The sequence below is a fragment of the Lepidochelys kempii genome, chromosome 10 (assembly GCF_965140285.1).
Source record: "Lepidochelys kempii isolate rLepKem1 chromosome 10, rLepKem1.hap1, whole genome shotgun sequence".
In the NCBI taxonomy this organism is placed as follows: Eukaryota; Metazoa; Chordata; order Testudines; family Cheloniidae; genus Lepidochelys; species Lepidochelys kempii.
In genome coordinates this window covers 59,295,721-59,311,737 of record NC_136389.1, presented here as the reverse complement: position 1 = coordinate 59,311,737, position 16,017 = coordinate 59,295,721, and the positions used below count along the sequence as shown (strand labels likewise).

At 37.0% G+C, this 16,017-nt stretch overlaps 1 protein-coding gene across 9 annotated transcripts in view; it reads left to right on the top strand.

The window, feature by feature from the left end:
- The window catches only part of TCF12 (transcription factor 12), a 281,225-nt gene extending 265,572 nt beyond the window's left edge, over positions 1-15,653 (top strand). For 6 of the 9 annotated variants that reach the window (XM_078854657.1, XM_078854656.1, XM_078854658.1 and 3 more), the window contains 5 exons: positions 3,466-3,580; positions 5,547-5,718; positions 6,808-7,040; positions 10,540-10,693; positions 13,346-15,653. In XM_078854657.1, the coding sequence (XP_078710783.1) occupies positions 3,466-3,580; positions 5,547-5,718; positions 6,808-7,040; positions 10,540-10,682 (663 nt within the window). In that variant the 3' untranslated portion in view covers positions 10,683-10,693; positions 13,346-15,653. Of the gene's footprint in view, positions 1-3,465; positions 3,581-5,489; positions 5,719-6,807; positions 7,041-10,539; positions 10,694-13,345 lie in introns of those variants that run through there. The other 3 variants (XM_078854653.1, XM_078854654.1, XM_078854655.1) reach the window with 3 other exon arrangements.
- The last annotated feature ends 364 nt before the right edge of the window (positions 15,654-16,017 follow it).

The window sequence follows — 16,017 nt, the reverse complement described above, 5'->3', positions numbered from 1 at the left end:
TTTTAAGTGTATTTCTGTAACTGGTGTTTGTAGCTGCAATGCAAAAAACATACTGAAACAGTCTTAGGGAGAACTGCAGAGTCTTAACAAACATTTTGTATTTGAAGCGTTTATTACTAAAAATATCCCAATGTTCGTTTACTAAAAAGAGGGAAAACATACACACACAGCCCAAAGAAAGCATTAAACGTGCTGATGGGATGAAAAGGTGAAATCATTTGAGTTAGGATTCAGTTACAAAGGAAAGTTAAGGTGCTGCAAGCTTTTCACATCTTCTTAAGGGGGCCCAAGCCTTTTGATGAACTGCGTGCATAGAAATCAGTGGGAATTGAAGGCATTGGGCACCTTTTAGGAGATTCTGGCTGAGACCCTCCCAGAATCAGTCCTTTAATTAGAATTCCAGTGTTTGGGTGTGTGAGGGTGATTTCTCTGGTTAATATGAAAGCTGTGAGAGAGAGAGAGAGAGAGAGAGAGCGAGCGAGCAGCAGCAGAGTACAATTTATAAAAATTAAGCTGTTATATTGGATCTAAAGCATTTCTTCTTGGGGCTCTATCTTTAAATTAAATTAAAGTTAATTAAAGTTCACCTACCTGTACTGTTCTTGAAAACTTGTGTGTTAATCAACTACGTACAACTGTCATCTCTCACTGTTAACTTTAATTCAGTTGATTATTCAAGGCCAGAAGGGATCATTGTGCTCATCTTGTCTGACCTCCTTTATAACACAGGCCATAGAACTTCCCCGAAATAATTCCTAGAGCAGATCCTTTAGGAGAACATCCAATCTTGATTTAAAATTTGTCTAATATCTTCAGTTTAAATCACATACTTGAGACCAGAATGAACACATTTTTGATGTGCTGGTCAATTTAATAATATGAAATACTTGAAGTAAAATTTTTCTGCAAAGCTCATTAGCCACAGTTGTTTGCTTCAATTTTGTGAGCATACATTTCCAGGTACTGGAACCTAGTGTTAGATTCAGCTTTTTTAATTTCCAATCTATTTTCTGAATTTGTCAGAATTGATCTATTGTTCTGTCATTTTTAGATTATCGCTAGATTTTAAAGTTGCCAAGAATCTGTCAGCTGTTATGTTATGTTTGTACATTGCTTGAAGATTTTTTTGTAAATAGGTTTTGGAGCTTACTTGCCCCTGAAGACATCTGATGTCTGTAGCTTGAATAAAAGCACCCTCATGTGTTAGGATTAAGCATAACCAGAATGAAAAAAGCACAAAACCTTCAGGGCAGAATATAGCTAAGTCTTATATTAAAAACTTTTTTTTAAAGAATGAGTTTCACGTTCTCTTTTTGTGAAGAGGATTGTTTTGTATTGTAGGCTGAATTTTCAGAGCCCAGGGCTGCCAGTGCTCCCACTGAAATCAATCACAGAATTTGCACTGGCTGCAGTGAGCAGGATTGAGATGACTGTAACTCCAGTAGAACTTTTCTCATAAATAAACACTAGTACATACAAAAGATAATGCATGTTCTCAGCAAATACACTGTAAATAGTGCCGAGCTATCTTGCTTTGTGTGATGGATTATTGGATACAAAACAATAGATACAAATAACAGACCAGAATGACCTGGTATTAGCTTGCTTGCTTGCTTTTTTTTTTTTTTTTTTTTTAATTCCTTTCTTGTTCCTGTGTGTTAGCTCATAGAAAACAGTGTATATTAAACAAAGGATAAACTTGCATAAGGGTATTTATCTCTCTCTGGGCAAAACCCATACTAAGACATGAAAGGTAAAAGCTGCATTAATTACTCAAGAGGGATTCAAAGCTCAGCAGTTTACTAGGATTGAAGGATTTATTGAAAAACAGTGGTTCTCATGTGTAACTCCAGGCAATAAACCTATTTAATTAAAGGCTTAATCTTCTAGTTGACATGTTTGCTACTGTTGCAATAAAAAGCCTCATCTGTAGCCAATTTTTGTAAGTATAAAATAATGACCGTAACCTTGGTCTTTTCCTCTTAGTTTTTTTTACTGTTAATTGCATTATTTTGGTTTTTGTTTTAAAACTAAATGTTTCCCAAGGCTTGTGTGTCAAGAAATTAGAAGCTTTAATAAGCAAGTTTTCCAGATGATTTTAAACTCAGGTTGCATTTTTCATTATCTCCTCTTTATAATTTTTTTTAAAATGTAAATTTTTAAGGTAAAAGTGTTTAAATGGATAGCAATGAAGAGTTTTCATTACTGGGTAGCAGTTTTCTAATGAATTTGCCTGCTAAAAACAAAAATCTAAATGTCAGGTTTCAGAGTAGCAGCCGTGTTAGTCTGTATCCGCAAAAAGAAAAGGAGGACTTGTGGCGCCTTAGAGACTAACAAATTTATTTGAGCATAAGCTTTCATGAGCTACAGCTCACTTCATCGGAAGTGAATAAATGTGTATATCCTTCGCTCATATACATAGGTGTTAAGTATCATTAGTCCAAGTTTATGCAAAACTTGAATGAATTTTTTTAAGACTCCTCATCTTTAGGCACACATCTGTTAGAAGTAGGTTCAGTTTTAGTCACCTCATTTTAAGAAAGAGTAGAGATTGAAAAGGTCCTGAGAGGGACAATGAAGATAGAGACTGCTGTTCTTTCATGTGATTACATACTGTAATGTGACTGATAGATATTACCATATTTGCCTGGAAAGAAGGAGAATGAGAGTACTTATTGAGTACTTACATAACATAAAGGTATTGTGAAAATAGATCGTGTTCTTCTTTAATCTTATTTCATAAAACAAGAACAAGGGTTTAGCTGATTTTTGATCCCTGGCACATGAGGTCAAGGCCATTAATTCAGTAGGACTTTATTTAAAGAACACAATTTTATGACTGTTAAAGTTCACAGCTACGCAAACTAAGCCAATGGATATCAAATCTTATGCTTCAGAAAAAAAAAATCCCTGTTCCATGGTATGACTCTGGAAAATTTGCTAGGCTGTTGTACAATTATAGTTGGGTTTTGGTCACTGCCTGGAACAGTTATCTAATCCAGTATGGTGTAATCCAGTGGTTTAGTCCAATATATAGTCTCTTTCAGCTATAGCTTTCCTTTGCTGACTCAAGGCCCCAGTCCTGCAAATACTTAAGCATGTGCACAATTTTATTCACATGAGTTGATCCATCAGTAGATCTAATCTTGGATATGTGAAGTGTGGAATTTTGGAACACTTTGTATACTATGTAAAAGACTAGGCAACAGTTTACAAATATTTCACCTGAAAGAAAATCTGCCTTTTCTAGTATGTCCATATTAATGTCTCATTTCACACTATTTTAGACTACAATTCTTGATTTTTAAAAAAGCTTTAACACTCTATCAACATACTTACAGGTGTTGTTTTTCTATTATAGAAACACCCCGTATTTTACATCAATGTTGAGTGCAAATTTAGACTATGGATTATTTCCTTGGATTAAATTGGTGATGGGAACAGTTTTGCTTCTCTTTGCTTTAGGCTGGAACTCATCGGGAAGAAAGTGTCAGCCTCAACAGCAACCATTCAGTCCTGCCCAGTACAGTGTCTGCTCAGAGCACAGAACTAAATAATAAAACACAAGACAATTACAGAGGTAACTGTACTGTACTATTCAGTGGTAAATTAGGCTTTTTAATAATCCAGTGACAAGAATGCTATAGATTTAGGTAAATATGCATAAATACATAGATAAAATGGATGATGCACGTAATTTGTGACTTATGACTTAATTTCTATTGATTACCCATTTCACCAAGCTCTGGATTCTTATAGGAATTCAGGGATAACCCTGTTTCATGCCACTCCCTGATCCAAGTTCCATGTGAGACCTCACATTACAGCCACGATTCTTCCAGCTGAAGTGAACTGGCTAGAACCCCTTTGCAGCGCTTGGTTGCCATTTGTAAATCAGCCAGAGGAATCTGACAAATGTGATTTTTATAATACACAACAAGCCTGCATTTCAACACATGACCAATAAAGACAAAAACCCTGAAGTGCTGTGGGGAGGCTTCCTCAATTCTTAGCTTGGAAAGTAGGCCATACAAAAGAAGGCAATTCATGCACCAGCATGCCTGTGCTGTTTGGGGTTTGCATTTCATACTTAATGTGCAGGAGTTGCTTACTGCACTAAATATAACTGTATATATTGAGCTTAAACACATCATATAGATCCAGTCCTGCTCTCCTTATTCTGTCAGCTCTGCTTGCTAGATTGCAAATAGCTGTGCTGTGACTAGCTCTGATATAGGAGTCTTGATCAATAACTGCGTACATTCTTTTCCACTGTTTTTGCACCATCAGCTCTATCACTAACAGCTGATGTATATTTCTCCCTCTGCAGGAAGCTGCCTTAATCCTAACACAAGCTTTTGCATGCTGATGCATGCTTTCACCAAACCTCTACATTCTATGCCAAATAATACTCCTGAAATGCAATCCAGTATTCTCTATCAGATGTCTTGTGTCATTGTATTCCCCAGGAAACGTTTTTCACTAAATACTGAATAATCTTCCCAGAGCCTCGCACTCTGTGTATAGAGCATTAAACCTAGGTTTCATGCATAGCAGTGGACAGAAATGATTTGTTCAGTACTGTAAATCGTTTCCGTTTATAATTAGAGTGCTGATATGTGAAAGCTCTAGGCACTTGCCTATAGCTTAAATATACAAAACTCAAAGATTAAAGCATGATAGTCAAAATAGATCAACCCCGAACATAAATCTACCAGCCGTTCCTCTGAATATAGGAAAGTAAAAATTCATCGGCCACCCGCAAACATCTCAGTCCCTCCCAAATGCCAGAGAAGTAAATGATCTTGCAACACGCTCTGAAGGTCAACAAGTTTAGGTTACTTTGGAGCAAGAGGATGGGGAGTGAATTCCAAAATCAAGGGTTCTTCAGAGAAAATGATATAGTAGCAGTTGAATTTGGTACATCTTACCTTAAGAGTTAAAAACAAACAGTAGTGAATTTGGTCAAATTCAGAGACATAATCACAAACTTATGAAATATTTCTGTCTAACTTTACCAATTATATTATCGAATAAGTTTCGTCTAATAAATTCCAAAGAGTGTATTTATCTGAGGTTAATGGTTCTCTTCCATGAGAGAGCTCATGTGCGTTGTTAGTGGGGTAGATCAAAAGGTTACAGTGTTACTGCCAGATATGCAGTCCTCTGACAGCCACTCCTTTTGATTGCTACCTCCTTTTGTTTGCTCCACAACACAAAAGTCAACTACAGTATGTCCCCATAACCCTTCTCATATCCACACTGCCACTGCTCAGTTCCTTCCACTGACCTCCTACCCCACCTCCTTCTTCTCCACTCACCTCCAGTCCTCTTCAACGGTCACTCCCTGCCTATCCCTGTCTCACCTTCCTTACCATGCAACCTCGCACCCTAACCTTCAGGCCTCTCCAAAGCTTGTCCCACCCCCCTTCTCTATCTTAATAAACAACAAGGTGGAAACTCACTTGCGATTCACTTATATTTTCCAGCATGAAGGGGGGCTGTTCTCCTGAGTATTATTTATACTGAGCTGTGTGTGTTTGCAGCATTGTCAGGTGGCTTGCAGAGCCAGTCTGTGGCCATAGGTCCAGCAGAAATCAAGTCAGAACATAAGGAGAAGGATGAAAATATACACGAACCTCCCTCATCTGATGACATGAAATCAGATGATGAATCCTCCCAAAAGGATATCAAAGTTTCATCGAGAGGAAGAACGAGGTATGATCTTGGTATGCCAGCAAAGGACTCTACTCTGCTTCTTTTTAAAGTGCAGGCTGTTTTGCATATTGTGTCCTTACCAATAGCAGCGAGAGCTTGTAAACCATTGGTAACTTTAGATTCAGTCTCAAAGCTTCCTTTTTGTCCTATATCAACAAGCTTGTGTTTTAAAATGTTGACTTAATGTGCATATATCAGTAGGCAGAACATGGTATTTTTACACATTGGCATTTTAATAATGCACTGAGGAGTGAGCAGAAGATTTTGAAATCTTATTTTTACACAGTTTTGAAGTTAATCATAGTCCTCTCTACACTGTGTGCAGCTATATAGTTATCACAGTTTGGAGTGGAGTGATAAAGAAGTCCTTAGCCACAAAACTTCCACTGGATCTGCAATGGATGATAAAAAAGGGAAAGTTTCTGAAAACTGCACAAATAAATGTTTAATAGGAAAGAACCATATTTTTCATAAACGTATGAATTTATTAAGTTGAAAATTATTTTATAATTTTTAATGCAGTTGAGATGTTGGAAAGCTTCAAAATCTATTACAGATGTTTTATGCAGACCTGAAATAATGGTTGGGGAACTCTGAATTTGGGAAGTCCACCGACCAATGAGTAGGCAGCAAGTTTGCAATAAGTACCATTGCTTCGCCAAGGGTGAGGCGTATTCCTCCATTATTCTTGGAAAGAATGTGCTGTCTATGGACACCGTACATATACATTTTATTTAATTCAAAGTCAGCTAGCAATGTAAAAGCCATCGAGACGCATATTTTCAGGGAAAACTGAAGGTGGCAAGAATGGCAGCAGCAATATATATATATGTTTTTATCAGTTTGCTTGTGTATATGTGCCACTTTGAAATGGTCACTTTTCTTTTTCAGATGAGGCCATTTCTATGCTTCCACTGTTAAATGGATATACCAGCATAAAATGAATCAAATCGGAATTTTGATCTAATATGGATATTTTAGCCATGTCATTTGCCAAGCACACTTGTGATGTTTATACCTGTTATTAAAATGGATCCTGACCTCCAAAATATCTATAAAACTTTTATCTTCCCTGTTGTTTTTTTTCAGCAGTACTAATGAAGATGAAGACTTAAACCCAGAACAGAAGATCGAAAGAGAGAAAGAGAGGAGAATGGCAAATAACGCTAGAGAACGCTTGCGTGTACGAGATATTAACGAGGCATTTAAAGAACTTGGCCGTATGTGTCAGCTTCACCTGAAGAGTGAAAAACCACAAACAAAACTGCTTATTCTTCACCAGGCTGTGGCAGTCATCCTCAGTCTAGAGCAACAAGTCAGAGGTTAGTAGGCTACCTACCACTGTGCTGTCACAGCTAGGGGTTGTTTTACTCATGTAACAGTTTGCAGTCCCCTTTACTGCATGCATCATGTTTTTCATTTGCATTTTTCTTCTAACACACACAGCAACTAACCAGATGTACAATTTATTAGAAACATATTTGCCTTCATGTAAAAATGTTAACATACTTTGGGAAAACCAAGGGACTGTTCAAAATAAAATAGGTTTAGGATCCTTTGATCCTGTGTTTGCTCCTTTGCAAGGAGCCATCTCTTCATTATGCATCCAGAATAGACTCATTATGGAAAAGATTGAGGAATGTCCTGCTTTGATTTGCAACATATGCTTATTTAACAGTATGGAAATTTTAGCAAAAAAAAAAAGGGGGGGGGTGTCCTGTAATTTAAGGTTAGTCCTACACATTTCTATAAGAGGCAAGTAAGTTTGATTGGATTTAATTAAGTTTAAATTACAGTATACATTACTATGAGTAATGCCGTAGCTACTTATTGTATACTTTATACAAGAAAATATATAAAAAATTAATTCTATGATTTATTTTTCATATGTTCTCCTTTCCTCTGTCTTTCACAATTCACGTTTTTCTAAAAAAAAGAATTTTTAAATGGAAATAACATGCACTACAAGCTGGTGAGAAAGTGAGTTATTTGTAAATTGATATGACTTTAAGGAAAACAACTAGAGAAATGTACTTGGTTTTCACAAAAAGAAAAGGAGGACTTGTGGCACCTTAGAGACTAACCAATGTATTTGAGCATAAGCTTTCGTGAGCTACAGCTCATCCTATGAAGTGAGCTGTAGCTCACGAAAGCTCATGCTCAAATAAATTGGTTAGTCTCTAAGGTGCCACAAGTCCTCCTTTTCTTTTTGCGAATACAGACTAACACGGCTGCTTCTGTTATACTTGGTTTTCTTTTACTTCTGTCTCTGCAATGTACATTTTTCTTAATTCTTATCAACAAATACACATCTGTGGCATCTTTTAGATGCCCCTTGTAGAGGTTATGTTGAAAAATAAACATAGTCCTTGATAACATTTCCATTCTCCGATGTTAATGGAGCTACTGTTGACCTTAATGTGTAAGCTCCTTTTACATTTATGGCAAAGAAATTATGAAACCGACATCTGAGCCACCTGTCTCCCTTGTGGGGTTGATGCCTAAGAGAATTGGGTGAGCGTTCTCATTTTTTCTCCCTTTGGGCTGGTTGAACAACTGTCCTTCATTGTATTTCTCATCTGATGCATTTCCAATATGAGTGTAAACGTCTTGCAGGTGTGGATGATGTCAACTTTCATGTTTGCTTAATGTGTTGTATCTCTAAATGACACCTACTGTAGTCTGCTGCTTATATTGGCAACTTACACCTCATTTTTACTTTCACCTTCAGTGGTATTTTGCATGGTATATCAAAAAAATCACTGGAAGAATATGTGTTAGAAGTGACAGTGTGAATAATGACACTGAGCATAAGTACTTTGTGTGAAACATTTGAAATCTTACTTTTAGGCATAGTTTTGTTGATACAGCTTTTAATGAAATTAAGTTCCCTTCAGAGAACACTGGATGAACACAGTTATTATGGCGAGGCAATGGTGTCTCTATAGTTAAGGTTGCAGCCAGCTTTCAGTATGAAGTCCTGTTTCAGCCCCTTTGCAACTTTGGCTTGGAAAATTGATTTTACCTGAAAAATTACTATATTTTCTCTGAAGGCAACAGATTATTTCTATAAAAGAGGACAAAAATTCATCAAATAATTTTTTTGAGTTACAGGTCAATTTAAAATAAAAACTACACTGTTTTGAAACTCTGAGTTTGGCCTAATATATTTTTGTTTCCCACCAGCTAAATAATGGTTGCCATCACCTTTCAAAGCTTCCACTTAGGTGAGCCTTCTTGAAACTCACAGACCAGCTATATGTGTAGGAAAAAAGGGTTGTACTTAAACAAAGTTGTTAACAATTTTTGTTCTCAGCAATTTGGAGGCCAATCCTGCTCATTGTTGCTATTGGGAGATTTTACCAAAGATTTTAGCAGAGCAGAAGAGACACCATGTGTGCACATTGCCCACAATTGTCAGATTTTGAATTATAAATAACAAGAGGGTATTTCTGTAGCTGATGGTCAACAGAGTTCTTCAAATAGCTCAAGTGGTAGAGCCGGTAAGTATGGAGTAAGGTGATAAGGGTTTCAGTGCTGGGTCTGCAGGTTGGCATATTATGAAATGGTTGTAATTTCTTCAGTTGTATCCTTGGTCCTACAAAAAAAAACAAAACCTGACTTTCTTATTATTACTCAAGACCCCAAAGAGAGAGAGGGAAATCCTTACATTTCAGATTTTTGGTTAAATTTCATTGACAACTAAAATGTTATCTGAACATGTTGATTAAATTCAGTAGTGGTCTGACATTTAAAATTACTCCTTTTTTAAAGTGAGTGCATCTAATAATTCTTTGTGTCCCTTTGTCTGTCCAATGGGATTGTATTATACCACAAAATTTAAAACCTCCAGGTTTTTTCAAATTTTATTTTGGCTCATGGAAGAGGCAGTCTTCAAGAACAGGCAAAGTAACATGTTTAAGAAATTGCCATGATTTGAAAACTAGACCCAGTTCTCTGTCATTGAAACTTATTGAGAAAAAACATGACAAGCATGAATATTTTTGCCAGGTACAAACCGGCAAAGGCTGACATCCTAAAGAGAAAGGAAATATAGTAAAATTACTCTAGATGACCCATCCAAACGCTAGATGACCCATCCAAACATTCTCCTGGCTTAGTGGAAGTGTGCCTAGGCCCATTTTGCAGAGATAGTAAGTATGGAACTGAGTATGACTTGCCAAAGTTATGTGGGAATTTTGTGGAGAGCAACGAATACACTGCTGCCACCTAACAATACTAACTGGCTTCTGAAAACTGAGTGACCCACTGTGGGTAGTTTGAGGACTATGCAAGGAGGATGAGGAGCACCCCCACAGCCAATTCAGCTGCCTTTGCCCTACACATTACTAAGGGCCAGCAAAAAAGCAGTATAACATGATTATTGTCCAGCAAGTTGAATGATGTCATCACTGCCCTTCAGCACAGGGGGACTTCAGCACAGGGGCAGAATCTCATTGGTCTGCATTTAAGGAAACTCCAAAGTGCATTTTCTTTGGTTTCAGTTTAGCAAATTTCTGTGGTAACAAAGGGTCATATTTTCAAAGGTGTTCAGGCACCTCAAAATACAGATTGGTGCCCATTGGAATTTTCAAAAGCATGTAGGTGGACAGGTCCTATTAAAATGAATAGGCACTTTTAAAAATCCCACTTGGCACTTGTCTGAATCTTCAGCAGCCTAAATATCTTCAAAAATCAGAAACAGAAGCTGTGCAAAATGGATAGCTTTCTTCAGTACCATGGACTATTGTGAATATGCTAAATGCCCATTCTTGGTAGCAGTGTGTAGGATGTTAAGGGCTGTTTTCTCTCCTGTGACAGAGAGGAACCTAAACCCCAAAGCAGCCTGCCTTAAGAGAAGGGAAGAAGAAAAAGTTTCTGCCGTATCGGCAGAGCCACCAACACCACACCCAGGAAGCCACCCTGGGCTTAGTGAAACTACCAACCCTATGGGTCATATGTGAACACCAGCCAGGTATGTCTCTTCTTCATGTTTGTCAGTGTGGGGACAGGGTCCCATCAATACACTGGGATGGCTGTAACTTGATTTACTGACTGAAGTCTGAAAGCTAACAAAAACACAATTTATGTGATTATTCTGAGTAACTGAAGCTACCAGTGGACATGAGCCTCTTCATTAAAGTGCACTAAGCACTTCTGTACAACTGAGCCGCGAGTAAGAATATTCAGATGTGGGTTAGTTATAAACCAAAGAACCAGGAATTTTAGGTAGCTTCTTTTTATTTGCATGTGTTGTTGCCTGCAGATATATTCTCCTGAGTCAGGTGGCCTTCATGGTGTGACCTCAGAGGAACTACTCATGACTAGGCTAGATAAGCCAAAAATAATAGAGATTAATTGTGCAGAGTCAAGAGGTATAAATATCTCACTTGTTTGACTATCAACTCATCAATTCCCAGTGCTGATTCACACAGCAACTCAAAAAGTCAGAAGGGGCTTTTCATTTCAAATAGAAGAGGATTGGTATTTGGCTTGAGGCCAGTCATTTAAATCATACCACTTGTCTGACAGGCATTACTTGACTGTCTGTCTTTGCAATCTGCATTAGAAACCTCTTCAATAAAATCCTATTTTATGTGGCTACAATTTTAGTTTTTTGTGAATCAAGACACAAAAAACCAGTGTTTGTTTGTATTGTCTCATGTAGCCAGGTGGTTACTATATCATTCATTTGAAAGCTCCAGTTGATGATCCCATACGGGGATATCAGTCTGTTTTTCAACAGAATTGGTAAAAATAATGAAAAGCTGCTTTTGACCCTGCAAATTCCTGTTAGAATTCCTGAAAGAAATACTTTCCTGGCTACTTGGGCTCATCAAAGCTATTAATTCCATGGTCAGGCTCCAGTGCCTTTATTTTCACTTATATTTTACAAAGACAAGAGATTACATTTTTGGATGTATCGTCCATGGATTTAGTATCATAGATTCTATTAACTTTGGTCAAAGTTGTGCAGCAAATCCTTCTGCAGCATCCTGGAATTTATCCCAAGGTAGCTGCATACCCTCTAAGAGACCTTCCAAAACATCAAGGTGGCACTGAAATTGAACCTTGTTAGAGAATATTTCCAGTGATATTTTTCCCACTTCCATAGCAATCAGTCAGCTCCTTCCTCTGTAAACTAGATTGAAGAAATATTCTTTTTTCTACCTAAAAGCATAAAAAGCCCAACTGAGTTCCTCTAATTTTTGTTTCATTTCACACCACTATAATAGGCCCCTTCTAGTTTGCCAAAAGACAGTCCTGTCAAATCAACACAGTTGATTTTCATGCAACGCTAAGAACTGAATTTCTCCACACACTTTTACAAAGAACTTGTAGCAAGAAGTAGCATGATGTCGGTAAACCTTTAAGTAATTACAGTATTAGGGTAACAAAATCTGAACACTGATGAAAAAGATTGTACTGACTAGTTACATACAACAGCATGCACCTTTAATGATGCCAATTAGAATATGAATAATCATTTGTATAACTTAGGAAAAAATAAGAGCTTCTGTAGAATGCTCAAATAAATTGGTTAGTCTCTAAGGTGCCACAAGTACTCCTTTTCTTTTTGTGGATACAGACTGACACGGCTGCTACTCTGAAACCTGTAGAAAGTGTCCAATTCTTAATGAAAAATGTTAGATATGTAGTCTTGGCAAAAACAAATTAAACAATTGTTTGGTTTTTTAGACCTGCACATTGAGTGTTGCAAATACTTACTCCCGCCTCCTACCATTTCCTAAACAATATATAAAATCATGATTTTCCAGACAAAAGGAAATTTTCAGTGCCATTCTGAAAAAGAGTAGGCTATTAAGTTTTTCCCAGAACAGTTTCTTTAGTTGGTTGTAGTTCTTTCATCTTTGCTAGGTTGAGACATTTATTTTTAAAATAACACAAACATATGACAGAGTGATCATGTGCTTCTAAACCATACTGGATTGTTAAGAATTGTTCCATTCCATTGTAGGGTTTCGTTCTAAAGGTGAAGTTCTCCTTTGAGTTGAGGAAAAAATAAGTTAGTTTTGGTTTCTCTATGTAATAATAATCAGTGGTATCTTGTTGCTGCCATCTCAAGATTCTAATGGCTTTTCAGTTGCCTAGATAAAATGGACTTAGTGGTTTCAGTCCAATTCCTGGTAGACAGGTTTCCACATTATAAGAACTACCATCCAGACCAACATCTTAGCTGGCAGTTGCAGCTGAGAAATCCATGCTAGAATGGGCATGGAGACTGAGCTATTTTGTCAACCTCACCAAAAGATGTTTTTCCCAGGCCATCTTCATGGCACATCAGTGGAGTAGGATATGTTTGCAGTGTAGCTGGATGTGCTTGAGGGACACAGAATTACAGTAATTTGGTACATTTCATTTGCACTAAATTCACTGAAAAAAGACCTAAAGAAGAGCTCTGTGTAAACTTGAAAGCTTGTCTCTTTCACCAACAGAAGTTGGTTCAAAAGAAGATTTCACCTCACCAAGCTTGTCTCGCTAATATCCTGGGACCGACAGCTGCAACAACACTGCAAATATGATACAGCTACAGTCTAGATAATAGTGTTGCTAATTTTTCATTAATTGTTTTATTAATACAATTTGTCTCCTATTTCCATGCCAGAATTCCAGAATTATCGGTAGGATATATAGAAGGTGACCTTTCTTCACAAGGACACAGACAACTAACATTATATGAAGACACAAATCTGACAGGAGAAAACACTTGAAGCAAGAAACCCAAATGCAATCTTATGATCAAAGCTACTGGTCAACACCTGCATCAGAAGTGAAGATACAAAGATCTTCAGATAGAATTTCAGCCCATGAAATACTCTGAACATATCATTCTGTTGCAAGCAGTGTGTCGCTTCTGCACAATCAGAGACTGTTGAGATCTCTCCACTCATCGTGGAAGTTGCCTTGTGCCTAAACTGAATTGACAAATGCATTGTAACTACAAATTTTATTTATTGTTATGGAACTGTAAAGGTCTACATATAAAGGGAAAAGTTAACATGTTGAAAGCTGATAGAATTTCAGCTGATGCCAGCATTTGTTAAAGCTGTTCACATTCAGAGAACAAAGCCGTGACAACCGTTGACCCTTAGCATTCCCAGCATACCTATTAGTGTCTTAAAAAAGGAAGGGAAAAGTCTTTTGTTGTCATTTCCACTCCTTTTGCCATATGACTAGTGTTTTCCATGCAGTAGGAAAATATTCCTTGACATAGCTTTTTTTTTTAATGTTATTTTTGGTCTCTGGTAATCTGAACAGTTATGGTCATCGTCAGCTTCCATACTGAGCTCCATACTTCAAGCCATTAGAAGGCACAGTGAAGACCGCAGACAGGAGCAGTACTGTGACCATGCCATTTCTTGGATTTAAAAAGTGGTATTGTTTCCCTCAGACTTTCCTCAAATAAATATTTTTATTTCTAATTATAAACCAAACCTTTTTAGGCTTCTAGGCTTCATAGTAAAGCTTGTAACGTGAAGTGTAAATTGGGTGGGGAGAATCTACTTTGTTAGAATTGCTTTGTTTTCCAAGCAGTAAGTACTACATATAGTACATGTAAAGTGTTAGCTGTATGTAAGCACAAAATGCATTAAAATACAGAGGAGACTTTTCGGGCTGTAATTATGGTGAACTGTAAAATCCTAAATTCACCATGGCAGGTAGTGTGATGAACTAAACACAGCTGTGTGGGCTAATTACTTAATGGGAGATAAGAGCAATGGTCACCAATCTTTTTCCTTATTGTATACATTAATTATCTTGTCATTTTTGTATGGCTTGTCAGTGGAGAAGAATTCAGTGTGATTCAATCAATTGCAAACAAACCCCCCCCCCCCCCAAGCCATATTAGCATTAAACCATTAAATGTTGCTCCACCAGAACAGTGTCCATAAGTATTCCTTTGTCACTAATGTGTTGATTGTTAAAATCCCTCTGAACTTCCATGGAAACTGTCTTCCACTGCAATGACCATGGGGGAAAACTATCAAGCCAAGGTTGTCTTAGTTATTGTTGCCACCAGTGAAAGAGGCAATACCCAATCAGCTCACACACAAAAAAGGAACAAAACAATTAATCATTCAAATTAACTGAAATTATTTTTAAAAGAACAACAAAAAAAAGACTGTTAAAACAGACTAATAAATTTAAAATCATGTTTTGGATGGTTCCTAACAAACGGGTTGTTTGTGAAATTAGTGGTTTCATTCTATTACTTTAATTAATTTGAATATATCATCAGATAATATCTGACTATATCTGTGGCCTTGTTCTTCATTTCAGTGTTTATCAGCTAAACAAATTTGTCGCTTATGATGTGTGAAAGTGATCACGTGCCACTGCCGGGCCTTTTTCCTTCTAAGCTTGTTGTCTTTTTGGCTATATTAGACTTTGCAGTATGCCCAGAAGCTTTCCTTCATAAAATAGAAAGAAAAAAACATTTGGCTTATTTTTCACTGTAGCTAGTCTTTTATACAATAATCTTGTAAGAAAATTTCTTGAATTCTAAATATTACTCTTTCTAGATTTTTGAAATCGAAAAAGTTTTCAGTAAAAAGTTTCTTACTTTATTTTACTATATTAGGTAGTAAAAATGTAGGGTTATTTACCATAACATGTTCATTAATATCAGAAATTTACAATAGCATTGTAAGACCATAGTAGGGTTCTAGCATACCGTGTAGTACCTATGGAGTATTGTAAGAGCTAATTGTCCGAGATGAATTGCTTCTCATCTTGTTCTCCAGTTTCCATTGTTGGTTTATTGCAGATTTGTACCCTGTGTCAAATTTCAAGGTATTGCTGATAAAACTTTTTCAACCAGCAGCAAGAAGTTCAAAAAATTTTCTGTCAATGTAACAGAAAACACTATGTATATAACATTTATGTAGCAATAAATGTGCCATCTTTTTTAACATGGTAAATCAGTGAGTTTTTAACATTTCTCTTTCATCAGTGATTGTGTTGCTTGGAAACCCAGTGGCACAACAGCTTCCGTATTTACTCCAATAAAAAGCAAACAGATTTCTAAAGCACACCAGCTTAAATTGCAGGCACAAAATGGGTATGTGCTGCTCCCGTTGAGATCAATGGCAAACCCCCCATTGATTTCAGTAGGACCAACAGCCAAGCAGTACTGGCAGCCCCCAAAAAGTGTGTGTGCATATGCAAACAGCAAGTTGGTAGCTGCAGTTGCTACTCCATTTCATATAGTTGCACCCCACACCTTCATTCTTCCTGTTTACAGATTCATCAGGAAATATTTCACTTGCCCTTTAA